General features: G+C 61.5%; 2 protein-coding genes across 4 annotated transcripts; one reads left to right on the forward strand and one right to left on the reverse strand.

Annotated features, from left to right (window-relative positions):
• Positions 1-923: 923 nt before the first annotated feature.
• Positions 924-13,913, reverse strand: CGN (cingulin). 3 transcript variants are annotated; one of them, XM_042887969.1, is made up of 21 exons: positions 13,821-13,913; positions 8,598-9,455; positions 8,382-8,482; positions 8,079-8,148; positions 7,913-8,008; positions 7,710-7,840; positions 7,422-7,521; positions 7,138-7,350; positions 6,585-6,733; positions 6,364-6,505; positions 6,092-6,292; positions 5,685-5,870; positions 5,151-5,408; positions 4,487-4,657; positions 4,235-4,396; positions 3,504-3,593; positions 2,409-2,492; positions 1,949-2,067; positions 1,760-1,868; positions 1,477-1,640; positions 924-1,326 (listed from the first exon to the last, which is right to left on the reverse strand). In XM_042887969.1, the coding sequence occupies exons 1-21, from the start codon at positions 13,896-13,898 to the stop codon at positions 1,185-1,187; spliced, it is 3,624 nt and encodes a 1,207-aa protein (XP_042743903.1). In that variant the 5' UTR covers positions 13,899-13,913; the 3' UTR covers positions 924-1,184. The 3 variants fall into 3 exon arrangements, with proteins under 3 accessions (XP_042743903.1, XP_042743905.1, XP_042743904.1); XM_042887971.1 differs by having other exon boundaries at positions 8,598-9,450; positions 13,821-13,877; XM_042887970.1 differs by lacking the exon at positions 13,821-13,913 and adding an exon at positions 9,972-13,727.
• A 124-nt stretch (positions 13,914-14,037) lies between these two features.
• PSMB4 (proteasome 20S subunit beta 4) lies at positions 14,038-16,545 on the forward strand. Its single transcript, XM_042887972.1, is given in 8 exon segments — positions 14,038-14,127; positions 14,129-14,262; positions 14,455-14,661; positions 15,091-15,237; positions 15,373-15,454; positions 15,548-15,664; positions 16,006-16,094; positions 16,426-16,545. Coding segments are annotated over 8 exon segments (864 nt in total). The 5' UTR covers positions 14,038-14,052; the 3' UTR covers positions 16,439-16,545.
• The last annotated feature ends 82 nt before the right edge of the window (positions 16,546-16,627 follow it).

Consider the following 16,627-nt stretch of genomic DNA (forward strand, 5'->3'; position numbering starts at 1 on the left):
GCCCCGCGCCGCACACCGCCCCTATATACGGCCACACCCCCTCCTGACCACGCCTCCTCTGCGCAGAGGCCACGCCCACACCGAATCACGCCCCTTCCCCAAAGCACTCCGTATCCGTGATGAGGCCACGCCCCTTCATCCTGACCACGCCCCCTCACTTGCCACACCTCTTCCAAGCCACGACCCAATCTACGCTAAATCTGCGTTCAAACCACGCCCCCTCCTTCTGACCACGCCCCCTCCTCGTTGGCCACACCCACGGGGCCGTTGGGCTGCGCTGGGGGCGCTGGGTACAAAGCTGTGCCGAACTGGTGCCAAAGCAGAGCCAAGCTGCAGCGTCCTGTGCCGAGCCGTGCCAGGGCAGGTTGTGCCCCACTCATCCCCACCGATGACCCTGGTGTGCAGGCACCCATTGCCACTTGGCAGTGCCGTCAGCTCACTGGGCCCCATCCAGCAGTGGGGCCGCGGGGTCCCACCCGGAGCCTCCCGTGGTGTAAGGAACAATGCCAGGAGCCAAACGGCTCCACTGCACGGTGCAGCGCCGCGCTGCTGGGAAGAGCCAGCCTGGTTGTGCTGCAGTGGGTGCTGGGTTGGGTGCGGGGTCCAAAATGTGGCACAGGGACAGGATGGGGTCCCCCCGGCCCCACTGCCACCACACTGAGTTCAGGTGGGGAAACTGAGGCAGCGGGGACAGAGGCAGCACTGGGACAGAGGCAGTGCGGCCCGCTGGAGGCCATGGAGGGGAACTGTGGTAACCACTGCCAATCAACACAATGGTGCTAATTAGCACCTGGCACAGCTCCCATTCTCGTTAGTTAGTGATAATGAGGATGCATCTTGGAGCAGGACCCAGCCTGGCAGGAGGGAGCCGCATGCCCCCACCCTGCACCCCAGTCCTGCACCGCCGCCATGGGCTCTGCTGGTGTTGGCATGGTCCATTTTATTGAAAACAGCACTTTGAGAGGGAAAAGAGCGGTGAGGAACGAGGGAGATGATTGCATATAAAAATAAATTGGAGCTGAGGGGCGGTGGCATTCCCTGGGGACCACAGGCTCCATCCTCACAGCCACCAACCCTGGGTCCCCCAGGGGCAAAAAGCCACGCAGGAGAAGAGGGCCGACAGCCGACCCCAGGGGGCCGGAGGTCTCTGAGCAGTTCCCGCAGCCCTGGGGGCTCTGTGGGGCTCAGCAGGAGCTGGTCTGCAGGTTGGCCTCGTTGAGCAGTGAGGCGATGGAGGAGGGCCCATAGGCGCCATCCAGGTCCTCATCGGAACTCAGCGCATCGTCCTGCAGCGAGGAGTCGGCGGCCGTGCGGGCAGCTCTGCGCCTGGGGAAGGAGGAGGGGGCTGAGTGTGGAGCACGGAGGGATGGAGCTGGGGGCCAAGCCTCAGTGGGGCTGTGGGGCACGGCCAGGGCATGGGGCCCATCCATGGGGCAATGGAGCACGGCGAGGCTGGGGGGCAGCCTCTCTTCCTACCAGGCCTCCTTCTCCAGCGCCTTGATGCGGCCCTGCAGCTGCTCGTTGAGCTCCTGCTGCTCCTCCAGCTCACGCTGCGCCTTCTTGCGGGCAGCCTCCAGCCGCTCGATCTCCTCCTCGGCTTCGTCCACCTGCCGCTTCAGCGCCTTCACACGCAGGCTCAGCTGTGGGGACGTGGCCATTGATCGCCACAAACCCCTGGGTGTGGGGCCACCACCACGCGGTGCTGCGACACCAGGGCCACCAACCCACGGCCAGAGGTGGCCGCGTGCCCACCGCCCACCTGGTCCTTCTGGTCATTGACGTGCTGCCTCTCGTCGTCGATCTGGATGGTCAGCTCCTTCACCTTGCGCTCCAGCTTGCGGTTGGAGGAGTGGAGGACGCTCTTCTCCCTGCCGGGAGGTGTGGGGTGCAGTGAGGACCTGATGGTACGGCTGGCCCACGGTGGTGGTGGGGACAACGAGGCCACTACCTCTCCTCGGCCTGCAGCCGGTCCTGCAGCTCCTCCAGGCGCGCCTCCAGCTGTGAGATGGAGCCGCCCACCTTCTGCATGCCCTCGGAGCTGGCCAGGCGGCTCTTCAGCTCCTTGTTCTGGGGAGAAGGGGACATGGAGGCCACCGGAAGCACCAGGTCAATGCGAGCCTTGGCCACCGGGTCAGCTGAAGCCCAGCCTCAGCCACCGAGTCAACACCAGCCTCTGGGGAGGATGGCACGGTGCTGGTGGAGATCCCAGCCCAGAAGCCTCTCCCAAGGAGTGGCCGCAATGAGGATGGTTATACAGCGGCAATTATCATCCAACGCAGAGGGACGTGGGCACGGGGAGGTGCCCAGGGCGCAGCGTAATGGCACAGCGTGGAGCTCAGTGCCCATCACCACTGCATTCCCATCACTCGGGGCATGGAAGGATGAGGGATGCGGTCCCCAGTGCCCACCTGGCGCTCCAGTGAGACCTTGTCACACTCCAGGTCCTGGCGGCTCGAGCGCTCCTGCAGCAGCTCAGCACGCAGCTGGTCAATCTGGGGATGGGGATGTTGGCCACAGCCTCGGTCACAGCAGCGCCGGTCCCAACCCTTTCCCACTGGTCACACATCCCAACGAGCAGCTGCTGGCTCCCTCCCCAATTAGCTGTCCTCCTTCTATTCCTAACAAGCAGCTGCCACGCCTCCCGCCCCTGGGTGTGCAGGCTGCAATTCTCCACTGGAGGGTTGAACTGGTTGGACTGGGAGTGGGGACCTTTGGGCACCGTGGTGCAGCCGAGCTTGAGGCCAAAATGGATTTGGTGCACCAATGGATCAAACCCAGTGCCCCAGGGCTCAGTCAGAGCCAACCGTACTGCTTTGGGTGCTATTTTGAAGTCGTGGGAATGGGATTTTGTGCAGCATTGTCTAAATGATAAGTCAACAGCCCCGAAAAAATCACACGGTGACTCTGTCAGAGCCAAGCTCCAGTTTCACTGCCACCTACACACTGCATTGCTCAATTTGGACAAATTGAGGACACGTGGAGCAAAGCTCCGCTGGGATGTGCCCGGTTTGGGGATGAGAAATAGGAAACCCACCCAAATCACCCACCCCGCTCCCCAACCCCTAGCCCCACAAGGTGCCCCTGGGGCCCGGAGAGCCCCTACAGGTGATGGGGCCATCCATTGGCCAAGCCAATACCGCGGTGTTGAGAGGTTTGGCCACGGCCTTGGTCACTGTCATCACTCATCAAGCTCTGCTGAGATGTGCTTCTTTTGGGGATGAAAAATGGGATAACCGACCCCAAAGCCCAGCCCCAGGGGGCTAGATTGCCCCTGTGTACCCCACGGAGCTGCAAGCAATGGGGCCGCAGCTCGCGCAACCCATCGGCAACGCCAGCGCCACCCGTGCCACAGCTCCTGCGTCAGCTCCGGCTTTGAAGCTAATGAGCAGTTGGGTTAATTGGGAGCTGACAGCTCCAACTTCCTGCACAAACACCAACCTCCCCCCATAATTTGGGGCATTGTTTTTGCATCACGCTCACGGGATTTCCGCTGGCTGCCCCACCTGGTCACGGCTGCGGTTGACGCGCTCGGTCAGCAGCTCGGCCGTGCTTCGCTCCTCCTCCAGCTCCTCCTCCAGGCGCTTGGACTTCTCCTGCGGGCACACGGAAGGTCAGTGCCAGCCCCACAGCATCGGGACGGCAGCGGGGTGGTGGGAGAAGGGCTCTTCACCACTATTTGTGGGGTTTCATTGCACAGGGCTGGAAATACGGGTGCAGTCCTGCGGCACCGCAGCCCCGTGCAGCTGCAGGATGGCTGAGCACGCTCTGCCCCTCACTGTCAGTGCTCAGCACTGCAGGGAGCAGGTGGAGGTGTGGGTTTGGGTGCCTTTTTGGATGCTTTTTGGGCACTACAGATCCATTGGTTTTGGGGTGCCAAAAATTGGCTTTTGTGTGCCAGGGGCTGGTTTTGGGGTGCTGTGACCCCAAGTTTTGGGCACCATTGATTTTTCAGGTGCCCCAACCTTCATTTTAGACACTTTGACCCAATATTTTGGGTGCATAACCCCCATTTTCAGGCAATCAGACCCCGGATTTTGGGTGCCCCAACCCAGTGTTTGGGAAACTATGACCCCTTTGGTTTTTAGTTACCCCAACCCCAGGATTTTGGATCCAACAACCCACTCTTTGGGCACCACCACCCCTGGATTTTTGGTTACCTGTGACCCCAGATTGCAGGTGCCACAGCCTCACTCTCTGTGTGCCAACAGCCCATTTTCCAGGTGCCCCAACCCACCTCCAGCGCCTTGAGCTGCCGTGAGCGATCGTCCTGGGAGCGCCTCTTGGCATCCACCTCCTCCTCGAGGCCACGCAGGCGCTGCAGCATCACATCCCGCTCCAGCAGAGCGCCGTCCCGCTCCGCCTGGCTGTCCTGCAGCGCCTGCTTCAGCCGGGTGACCTGGGGACAGAGGTGAGATGCGGTGTGGGGACAGCAGCCTCACGGCCACCTGGGCCACAGTTAGGCTGTGGCCACCAGTCCCTGCTGTACCTCGTCCTGCAGCCGTCCCACGCTGAACTGCATCTTCTCCATCTCGGCACCGCAGTCCTTGGCTTGTTTTTGGGAATCAGTGATCTCCTTGCGGGATTTCTCCTTGCATTCCTCCAGCTGAGCCTTGAGTGCAGCCAGTGAGCGGTTGGACTCCTCTGTCATCTGCTCCAGCTGTGGGAGAGCAATGGGACCACAGGTGGGAAAAGACGCATGAGGCTGGGGGGACATTGCTGCTCATGGCACTGGCAGGAGCCCACGGGATGGGAGCTGGGAGGCATTGGGACACTGCAAGTGCACCAAAGCAAAGGACAGTGTGACCCTGGATGCAGACCGATGGGGACAGCGTGGATTTAGGGAGTGTGAGCACAAACAGGGACATCCCAGCATAACGGGGAAGGATCAGACCAATGGGATGAGCACATCTAAAGAGTGGGGCAGAGTCCTGCAGTGCTGCACCCTGCCCTACCCTGGCCAGGGCACCTCAGAGACCAGCGAGACATGGGACACTTCACTTGGAGGAGATCCAAGAGGACCACCACCCTCTGAGACCTCCCAGTGGGATGGGGCTGTGGGTTGTGGGATGGAAGAGATCCGTGAGGACCACTGCCCTGTACCCACACCCCATGGAGGGGTGACGGAGCACTGAGGCGCAGACGCTCCCCACCTCTCTGTTCAGTTTCTCAGTGCTGCGGTCCAGCAGCCGCTTCTGCTCCTCCAGCTCGCTCTTGGCACGCTTCAGCTGCTCCTTCTGCCTCTGCTCGTCCTGGAGGGACGCGCTCAGCTCCTGCTGCTCCTGTGCCAGCCGTGCCATCCCCCTCTGCGCCTCATCCAGACGCATCTCCAGCGCCCGCTGCGCCCGCAGCAGCTCCTGCTCACGGTCTGTAGCTTCACCCAACGACTCTTCTGCGCGTCTGCGCTCTGCCTGGGAGGGAGAGAGGATGGCACCAGGGAACAGCACTCTCCCCATGATTCCCACTATCCCCAGTGTCCCCCTGGTGCCATCTGCTTCTGCTGTGATCTCATGTCCCCAAACATCCCCCAGATGTCCCAAAGTTCCCCAACATTCCCCACACCTCCCAGTACCCCCAGTGCTTCCACTGTCCCTCTGTGCCACCTCCATTCCTCCAAGTCCTCGCATTCCCAATATGACCTCATCTCCCCAAACCCCATGTCCTTCCTGGACCCACAGCCACAGTACCTCTAATTTGGTGACCTTCTCACGGAGCCGTGCCTGGGAGCCCTCCCAGTTTTCTCCCATGCGCTCATAGTCCTTCAGCTGCGTCTCCATGCCCTGCACCTTCCTCTGCAGCTCCTCGTGCTGCTCCTGCAGCTCCCGTAGTGCCACCTCCGCTGCCTCCCTCTCACCCTCCAGGGAAACTTTCGCCTGCAACGCAGCCACACAACAGGATGGGCCACCTGGCCCCACGACCACCAGTCCAGCCCAGGAGATGTGGTGTGAAACTGGGGCCCCATTGCAGCAGCGTGGTGAGATTGCTCCTCGGCTCACGGCTGGGCAGCACTGAGCCCTTCCCCATTGCACCCCAGTCTCATTCAGTCTCCATCCTCTTCACTCCAATGCCATCACCGTCCCCATCCCCCCCTCACCCTGACAGCCTCGTCCCTCTCCTCCCGCAGCCGTTCCATGTCACGGTGGCACTGTTCCATGGCTCCGCTGTGGCTCTGGGCCTCATCCCGCACAGTGCTGCGCAGTGCCTGCAGCTCCTTTTCCCGCTGCCTCACCACCTCCTCCTGCTGCTTCTTCTCCTCCGCCAGCTCCCGCTGTGCCTCCCGCACCCGGCGCAGCTCCTGGGTATGGGATGGGCTCAGAGACCCCGACAGAGCACACACGGTACCCAGATCCCCCCTTGGCTACGCACCGTGCGCAGCGCTTCCACCTCTCCGGGGTCAACTGCGCTGCTCCGCGCCCTCTCCACCTCCTCCCGCGTGGCCGTGAAGCGCTCCCGCAGCTCCCGCAGCTCCTCCTCGAACTCCTCCCGTTCCATCTTCACCTGCAGCAGTCTGGTAATGGGAGTATGGGATGGAGGGGTCTGGCAACCCACTCAGCCCCAAGTGCACGCCCTGATTTGCCGGGACGCACTCCTGCTTGGCAGCACGCAGCTCGTCCTTGTTCCGCTGGAACATCTCTCTCCAGTGCCCCGTCTCCTCGGCACTCTCCTCCAGTTCACGCTGGAGGTTTCGCACCACCACACCGATTTTCTGCTTCTCTGACTCCAGGTCGGCCCGGTTCTGGGGAACAGGGGGAACATTTGGAGTGGGTGTCCTTGGGGGATGCTGAGCCCCTGCGCAGTGGTGCACTGCCCAGTGATGCTCCACGGATGCTCTGGAGATGCTCAGACCCTGCCCGGGGATGTTCTGCCAGGGTTCTCCAGGGATGCTCTCAAGGATGCTCAGGCTCTGCCTAGGCATTCTCTGCCCTGAGGATGCTCAGACTGTGCCCAGGGAATGCTCTGGGAACGTTGAGGCTCTGTCTGGTTTAACGCCACACAAAGCAGCCCCCCAGGAAGTGACCCAAGGACGCAGGGGGCCCCTCAGCACCGGGCAACACCGATTGCTCTAGGCTCCTCCAAGGATGGAGCACAGAGAGATGGGGCAGGACACAGAGCCTCGGGTCCCAAACACAGAGCCCTCACCTGTGAGATGTCCTCCACGCTGCGCCGGAGCTGCTCCATGTCGCTGTGGCACTGCAGCCGCACGCGCTCCAGCTCGCGGTCGTGGTTGGCTACCTCTTCCTTCAGAGCCCCTTTCAGCGCCGTCAGCTCCCGTTCCCGCTGCCGCAGATGCTCCTCCAACCGCTGCCGGGAGCTCAGGGCCTCTTCCAGCTCCTCACGGGCCTCGTCCAGCTCCTGGAACACAGAGGTCGCTGTGGTTGGTGGCACAGTGAAGGATGGTTGTGGAGCGGTGCACGTGGCCATACCTTGTACAGAGCGTCTGCGTCCACCGCCGTGCCCATATCTGTGCGCACTGCTTTCAGCTGCTCCTCTGCTCGCGTCTGTGCTGCCTTCGCCTCCCTGAGCCTGTGGGCACAGCAGCCCTGAGACCCCGCAAGGCACAGCAGAGTCCTCAGACCCCCCGATGGAGAGGGAAATCCAGACCACATCCACAGCTCAAGGGATGATGAGCTCCACACCACTGGATGAGGACAGTGCGGGGGGCCCACCACCCAGCACAGCGCTGCAGGAACACGACCCCATGCAGCCCTTACTCCTTGGTGCTCCTCTGCAGCTCCTGCATTCTCTTCTCCAGCTCTGCCCGCAGCTGTGCACTCTCCTCCTGTGCCTCCTCCAGCGCCCGCGTGGTGCTGCGTTCCTTGGTCAGCTCCAGCTTCTGGCGGAGCTGCATGGGGGGGATGGCGGTGACAATGGCAGCCTTACCCAAGGGACACCCACCTCCACCCAGCGGCCTCACCTTGCTCTCCTCGTCCAACCTTTCCTGCAGCTCCTCCACCCTCTGGGCCAACGTGTGGTGCTGGGGCTGGGAGCACGCCTTCCCCTTGGTGGGTGCCTGGGGACACCGCTGGCTCAATGCCACCCCCTGCACCCCAGAACCTCAACCCTGCCCTTAACCCACTCACCGCCGCCTCCTGCAGCTTCTCCAGCACCAGTGCAGCCTTCCTCTTCAGCATTGTGCCGCTGTCCCTGCTCCTGGGGACACCATGGCAGAGGGAACGTGTTGGGTGTGGGATGGAGCAGGATGGGCACAAGGAAGGAGGGGGCACCCCAAGCACTTCACTGCGGTCATTCCCCAAATCCTCGGCACTCAACCATGTGGCACCAACTGCTGTGTTCCCAACCCACTGACACCCAACCATGCAGCATCGCCATTCCCAGCCGCCCTGCAACGTGGCACAGCCACACCCAGGTCTGGAGACACTCACCCCTCCTTCAGGATCCCATAGATGAGCTCTTTGGGGTCCTCACTGCTGCTGGGCTGGGCCACCTCCTGCTGGTCCCGCAGCAGATCCGGCGTTGACTTCAGCTGCCAGCGGAATGGAGATCTCAGCACTGGGCACCAATCCCACACTGGAGTTCCACTCCCACCCCACGGCCATGGGACACCGAGCGCCGCCACCGCTGCCCAACACCTCCTGTACCTGCAGCTCTGTCTGGGCTTTGCTCTGCAGCCGCTCCTCAGTGCCACGATTCACCGTTCCACCTCTGCCTGCCCCGGTGGGCAACGGGGACGGGGCGCCCACAGCGCGGCCATCTGGAACGGAGCTGCGGGCATCCAGGCTCTGCGAGCGCTTCCTCTCCTCCGGGGCCACACGGGATCGCCGCGCCGCACGGCCACGCTGCGGCACTTTGCCATCAAATTTACTGATGAGCGAATTCACCGAGGAGAGCGGCTCGGTGTCGATGTCACCACCTGCGTGCCGTGACCCTGGGCTCTCCGAGTCTGAGGAGGGCGCGACCCCAATCCCGGAGCCTTTGCGGTGTGTGGGGTGGGCAATGCTCAGCGTGCTGCTGCTCCTGGAGCCGGTGGCCATGGGCTCATTGGCAGCAGCCAGCAGATTGCTATGGGACTGCGTCCGGCGCAGCTCGGCCCCCATCTTGCTACGGGGTTTGTGCCGGGTGGGCACCGGGGCAGCACCATTCTCTTCATCCGACATGCTGTGGGAAGGCTGTGGGCGCACATAGGGGTTCTCAGGGAGGTCCGGCTCAGGGGGCGGATCCGGGGGCCGAGGGCTGGTGGTCCCTGCAGGGTAGGAGCCGTCGCTTTTGATCTGCACCCCGAAGGAATCTCCGCCCTTATCACCGCTGTTGAGGACGACGAAGGGCTGCCCCGCGATGCCCTGCACGCGCACGGCCACCCCGTAGGAGCCCGGCTTGGCGCGCGCCTTCGGGGCCTTCTTGGGCTCCTGGAGGTCATTGATGAAGCGGATCTGGACACCGTAATCCACCGGGCTCTGCTTCTCCGCCGTGCGCTCCATGCCGGGTGCGGTGCTGCTGTTCTAGGGAGAGGGCAGAGTCACAGTGGGACCCACAGTCTGCACTCCCCAGTGATGGGGGGATGCGGCTCCATATGGCTGACACGGCCCCATAGGACAGATGTGGCCCCATAGTGGGAATGCAGCCTCACAGGGACAAGCATGGCCCCATAGGGTGTACACAGACCCACAGCAGGGAGACTGCATCACAGAGCGCACACGGTCCCACAAGGCAGATGTAGACCCATGGGGTTGATGCTGCCCCATTAGACAGACATGGCCCCGCAGTGCAGATGCGGGGATGCGACCCCATCTGCTGTGGACCCGGTGGCACTGCTCCCACGCACAGCAAAGCCCCCGATCCCACTGCGATTACAGCACAGACGGAGCCTTTTCCTCAGATCAAGTCAACAGTGAAACACTCACAGAAAGCACCGGTGGGCCGCCAGCCCCACACAGCACCTCAGCCCCACGCAGCTCCGATCCCACAGGACTGGACCGACCCCACAGCCCAGTGCAGTGCTGACACCCGGCACTCACCAACGTCCTCCGCTCGACCTCCGTCACCGCCAAACCGCGGACACCACAGCGCCGGGAGCTCCGGCAGGACTGATGCAGAGAGACAGCAGAGCCCCGGGCAGCCCCGGCCCCACAGCGCTGTGCTCTTCCACCGCTGCCTCCGGGGCCAGCAGCTCCGTGCACTGCCCAAAATAACTGCACTGCGAGCGGCACTGCGGGCACCGCACGCTCAGCACGCAGCCATGGGATGGTGGCACAGAGCCGGGGTCACCACGTCCCGCACGTAGGGAGAAAGGGAGAACGGCACCAAAATCTCACGTTTCCAGCTTTCGGTCCCGATGTCACCCCAGTGCAGCCCCCACATCCATCCCTGTGCCCACCCCAAAGCCTCAGCTCCGGGCACACTGCAGAGGACAAATGGCCACAGGGACCCCACGGTGCCAGCGCTGAGGTTTTGCTGAACCCAACACATGGCAGAGGGTCGGTGCCAAGCTCAGCCGCAGCAGGGAACCAGCGCTGAGCAGACGGTGGAGGTGGCAGCACCTGGCACCCAGCAGGGCAGCCATGGGGACGTGGGCCACTGCCATGAGCTTGTTGTCCCCATATGGCATCACAGGAACGAGATCGGCACCAGATCCCAAATGTCCTCATGGTCACCCTGCGGTCACCCTATGGTCAAGTTATGGCCACCCCACAGTCATGGTTTTCCCATGAACACTGTGTCCCTATGGTCAACCACGGCACCATTTCCCTGTGGCCATCCTATGGGTTCCCCACAGTCATGCTATCCCCATGGCCACCCCACTGCCACCCTATGGGTGCAGCAGTAAGGATGGATTCTTTTCCTCCATGGCTACGCAGTGGGTCCAGCCCCACAGCTTGAGCCAGGAGCAGGTGAGCACTAATCCCCGGGAATGCCCCATCCTGGCTGGGCTCCAGCACTCAGATAAAGGGGAACAGACTGCATTCCAACACGGGAACGCAGCGCTGATCCCACAGCAGCACACAGCCCCCAGGAGGGGATCGCAGTGCAAATGAGGGTGACGAAAAGGGGGACCCCGTTTGTTGCCCCTGGGGGCACTTTGCCCACAGAGCCCGACGGCACCTAGCTCTGCCCGTTGGGTCCCTGCGGCCACGTGTGGCAGGCGGCCAACTCTGCTCATGCAGATACGGAGCACAAAGGGCCCTTTGTGGGCACCGCAGCCCACAGAGCTGTTGTGCAACGGGCGGGCAGCGCCGGGAGGGGAGGGAAAAGCCATCGGCACCGCACGTCCCAGCCCGAGGCACGGGAACGGGGACAGCGGGATCCGAGCACAAAAATCTCGCTTTTTCTGCCGTTTCCTGCGCTTCAGGCTCTCTGCACCACAGGCTCTGCTCCACCTGCAGCACCGATTGCTCAATAGGTACAAAGTCTGCACGGTTCTGCGTGCTGGCAGCGCTCTGCCTGCAACCAGACCGACACCAGGGCTGCGCAAGGATCCGAAACCCGAAACCAGGAGCGCGTCACGGGGCCGCGTCCGCCCCACACCCCAGGGACGTCACCTCAGGTTAATCATCAACTGGGCACCGATGGCCCCGTCCCACTCCCTGCCCCACTGCGGCGGGCACGCAGCCCTAAAACCCAACAGTTGTTGAGGAAAGCCGTCCTGGAATGAATGGCTGCCAGTGGGTCACAACCCAGTGCCCCACGACAAACCCCAACAGTCCACATGTGCGGCCAACCCCAATGGCCAATCCCAGTGGTCAACGCCGTGGTCCACAGAAGTGGCCAAACCCAACAGCCACCCCAACAGCCAACCCAATGGCCAACCCTAGAGGTCAGATCTATGTCTATGGGGTTGGGACTGAAAGGCACACGCTCTATGGGATCACTGCCAGAAAAGGAGGTACTATGGGATAGACATCTATGGAGTCAGGGCTGGAAGCCACGTTCTGAATGGGATTGCTGCCTACAGGAGCAGGGCTGGAAAACGTGCTGTCTGTAGGATCATTATCTACGGGATCTAAGCTGGAAATCACACTGTCTATGGCATTGATCCCTTATCTATGGGATCCAAGTTGGAAGCTGTGCTTTCTGTGGGATTGTTATCTATGGGATCGGGCCTGGAAGCAGCACTTTAAATGGGATCATGTCTAAGGGATCAGGATCCTTATCTATGGGATCCAAGCTGGAAGCCCCGCTATCTATGGAATCGTTATCTATGGGATCCTCATCTATGGGATCCAAGCTGGAAGCCGCGCTCCAAACCAGCCTGACTGGTCAGGGTGGTGGGGAGCAAACCCAGCCCAGAGCAATCCACACGCTCCGAACAAAGGGTTGGAACAGCGGGCACGGAGCACAGGGACGGGTCACCCCGGGGACAGCTGAGCTGGGCAGCCCTGCCCCACACTGCAGGGATGGAGGCAGCGCCAAGCAGCATTTAGGGCTCCATGGGCACCAGCAGCACTGGGGCGGATCGGGGTGGGCTATTGCACCCCACCATGCACACGTTTGGCATTTCTCTCCCACCGAAGCTGAGTGCCGGGCGAAGTAGGGCAGCATTAAAGATGCAGGAGGTGCCGCGTTACGCTGCCCGCAGCCAGGAAAGGTCGGCCCCAGTGACGCCGCGAGGTCCTGGAACAACTGTGGGATGAGGCAGGATGGGGCTCAGCCTTGGGCAGCTCCAAAACAGTTATCTCAGTCCTAACAAGGTCTGGAGGGAACGGACCCACAGTCCCAGAAGTGCTTGGGGTGGGAGGAGCAGGGCTGGGACATGGCTCTTATCAGCAGAGATAAGGACGGAGCCACAAAGGCCGCATGGAATTTACAAGCAGAGCAGCCCTGAAAGGGACAGGAATGGGATCTGTGGGGCTCTGGAGCCCTACAGAGCAGTGCCTGTGGGAACATCACAGTGGGGCTCTGTGGGAGGGGGACGGCACTGCCTGTAGAGAGGTTCATGGGGACCCAGAGAGTCTATAAGGAAATGCAGATCTCCTATGAAAGGGGCAGAGTACCTACAGGGGCAGGGAGGGGGCTATAGGGGACAGGGGGTCCCCGAGGGATCCTACAGATGGAGGAGGAAGACCCAAAGCAGAGCAGAACCTTTACTGGGGGGCATCCTACAGGATGTGCTGTGGAGCACATCGCACTCCAGAACAAGGACTTTTGGGGAGTTCTGTGGAGCACAGCATCTCCCAGCAGAGTCAGCCACTATGGGATCTGTAAGGGAACCCTATGGAGACCGTAGTGTCAAGCAACCCCTATGCAGCCCCAGCGTGACCTGCTGCAGGGCTCCATCCCTATAAGCTCTGCCGTGGGGAAGGGCATGGCCCAGGAAGGGCAGCCCTGCAGCCCAGCCCTATAGGCAGTGCCACAGGGCACAGCACACCCAGAAAGGACAACACCAGCAGACGCAGCCCTATGGGCTCCGCCATGGGGCAGGACAAGCTCCAAGGACCGCAGCCCTATGAACCAAGCCCTATATTCTCTACCATGGAGCAGGACGGGACTCACAGCCCCCAGCCCCATTGGGTTCTGTCATGGGGCAGGACATGCTGCACGGACCCCAGTAACTCTGGACTCAGAACCTATAACACCCCATCATAGGGCAGGACACGTTCCAAGGACAACAGCCCCTATGACTCCGGCCCCCGTGGGTTCTGCCACGGGCCAGAAGAGGCTGCACAGACCCCGACCCCTATAGCCCCATACCCTATAGGCTCCAATGCAGGGCAGGACACACTCTAAGGGCAGCAGCCCCTACAGCCCCAGACCTTATATGCTGTGCCACAGAGCAGGACAAGACCCGCAGACCCTGACCCCTATGCCCCGGCCTCTCTGGGCCCCGTCGTGAGGTCAGGACCCCCCGTCCCCCCCAGCCCCGCACTCACCGTTCCGCACCACCCCGCACACCTCCGCCGCCGCCCCAACCTGTTACCTCCGCCACGCACCGCCCCCTGCGCTCCCATTGGGCCGCTCCGCTCCAGGCCCCGCCTTAAGGTGGGGCAAAGCCGTACAAACCACGCCCATAATCACGCCCTCTCTGTCTAGCTCAACTCTGTCTTACTTCCGCCACTCCCAACATGGCGCCCTCCACCCTCTCCATCCCACGCCACCCTCAAGATGGCGCCACCCCGCCCCTCGCACTACGGTGGCCGGCGGAGGCCGTACTTCCGGCGCGCGTGCGCAGCGCGGCGGCACGGTGACTAAGATGGAGGTCCGGGGAGCGCGCGCACCGCCGCCGTTCTGGGCCGGGGGTCCCTCCCCGGGGGCAGCGTACAGCCCAGGGGGGATCGGGATCGGGGCCGGGCTGCGGCCCTACAGCGGCACCCTGTGAGCGGGGGCGGGCCGGAGATGGGCGTGGGATGGCAGCGGGGCTGCGGGGTGCGGGGCGTGCGGGCAGCGATGGCGATGGGAGCACGGGGGGCTGCGGGATACACGGGGGGCAAGGGGCACCGGCAGGGGAGGCGGCCCTGGGGCTGGAGGGGGGGGCGGTCGGGGCGGCACTGACGTGTGGGTCCGCAGGAGTCCCATGGTGACGGGCACGTCGGTGCTGGCCGTCAAGTTTGAGGGCGGCGTGGTCATCGCGGCGGACATGATGGGCTCCTACGGGTCCCTCGCGCGCTTCCGCGGCATCTCCCGGCTGCTGAGGGTCAACGACAGCACCGTGCTGGGCGCCTCCGGCGACTACGCCGACTTCCAGTACCTGACGCAGGTCATCAACCAGATGGTGTAAGTCCCTCTGCTTCCAGGCACCGCATCTTGAGTTTGAAGGGACTCGCTGGGATCGTCCAGCTCCTTGTCCTTCATTCACTGCTGGCCTGGGGCCGCCTCTCCTGGTGTAAGTTCCCGTTTCTAGGCAGCCCACAGGGAGTTGGTGTGAGGTTTTCAAGAGAAGGGTGGATGTGGTTTAGTGGTTACAGATGGCTTCATGGTTGGATTTGGTGATATCGGAGATCTTCTCCAACCCTAATGATTCTGAGCGGTGATGGGTTGGGGCTGCGCCTGATGATCTTGGAGTCTTTTCCAAACTTCATGATTCTATGATTCTATTCTGTGATCCCTTGTCCTGCTCACAGTACGGCTGGAGGTGGGCTGGTGGCTGGCCAGGTGGCTCCCGGCTCCTCTGAGTTGAGCGATTTTTTTTTCTCCCTGCTTTAGCATTGATGAGGAACTGCTGGGAGACGGCCACAGTTACAGCCCCAAAGCCATTCATTCCTGGCTGACCAGAGTCATGTACAACCGGAGGTCCAAGATCAACCCACTGTGGAACACTGTTGTTATTGGAGGGTTCTACAACGGTGAGAGGTGAGGACAAGGGACGTGAGACACTGGGGGTGACCCCACCAGCCCAGTTCTGTTGGTTGGGTTCCCCTGGCTAGGAGCTGTGCTCTGGGCGCCCTCCCCTCGTGCAGCAGTGATGCTCACAGCTCTGTCCTTCAGCTTCCTTGGTTACGTGGACATGCTTGGTGTGGCCTACGAAGCCCCAACGCTCGCTACGGGGTATGGCGCGTACCTGGCGCAGGTTAGTGCTCACAAGTGGGAACGTGGAGCACAATGAAGCAGCAACCTTGGTGCTGGGTGACTTGAGCTGTTGGGTTTGATGACTTTTTTTCAGCCGTTGATGAGAGAAACCTTGGAGAAGAAGCCCAGCCTGACCAAGGAGGAAGCCCGCGACTTGATCGAGCGCTGCATGAAGATTTTGTACTACAGAGACGCTCGGTCCTTCAACAGAGTGAGTGCTGCACGTTGGCTGCAGAGCTTTGTGCTTAATCTCCCATCTCCTTCACAGTGACACCCAGAGCTGAAATCCTGTAGCTTTGGGAAGGTTCTCACCAGAGTGAGCCAACTCCACTGTCCACGCAGGACAAAGACAGACATTACTGAATGCAGAGCCACATTAAAGCAAATGAATCGTAAATCATCAGATGTCCCAAGTTGGACGGACCCGTAACACTGAGTTGGACTCAGTGATCATTATTGGCAGTGAATAATGAGGGCTTTCGTAGGGCCCATCATAAATCCAAGTCTGGAGATCGGACATTACTGAAAGCTTCTACTGTTTCTTCTCTTCAGTATGAAGTCGCCATTGTAACAGAGAAGGGAGTGGAGGTGGAGGGACCACTGACCCTGGAGGCCAGCTGGGACATCGCACACCTCGTCAGGTAATGAGCAGGCGACATAGCTCCGTGTGCTGTCAGTCTGCAAAAAGCAAGGGCACAAAGTGGTGAAGGTGTGGGTAGGTGACAGGCGCCCGCTGCAGCTCAGCATCTCTCCCTTATGCTGCAGTTGAGGTCTCACCGATTCCCTGCTGCAGCAACATCCTCTCTTGGCCAGGGAATGGCTGGGCAGCAGAGAGCTTCTCACTGATGGGCCTTCTGAGATTTTGCTCTTTGCACCTCTTCAGCACAAAGCTCTGCTCTGGTTGTGGTGGTGCGTGCGTGGGCCACGTCCCCGTTGTGTCACACCCTGACCCTATAATCACTCTTCTTGCAGTGGCTTCGAGTGATCTCTGCAGAACTGCTTTGTTGCGTCCTGCTTCTGGGTGATATACATCAGAAAACGCCTTTTGAAGTTCCCGTTTCTTTTGGAGATGAAATAAACCTGTTGAGATGACCTCTGTGTTTGTGCTGTGTCCAGAATTGAAGGTTCTGACTCCTCAAAACACGCCTGTGCTGCAGGAAGGTGTCTGAGAGCT

Source organism: Lagopus leucura, unplaced genomic scaffold (assembly GCF_019238085.1).
Source record: "Lagopus leucura isolate 7727_CA_CO unplaced genomic scaffold, USGS_WTPT01 Super-Scaffold_100127, whole genome shotgun sequence".
Classification (NCBI taxonomy): Eukaryota; Metazoa; Chordata; class Aves; order Galliformes; family Phasianidae; genus Lagopus; species Lagopus leucura.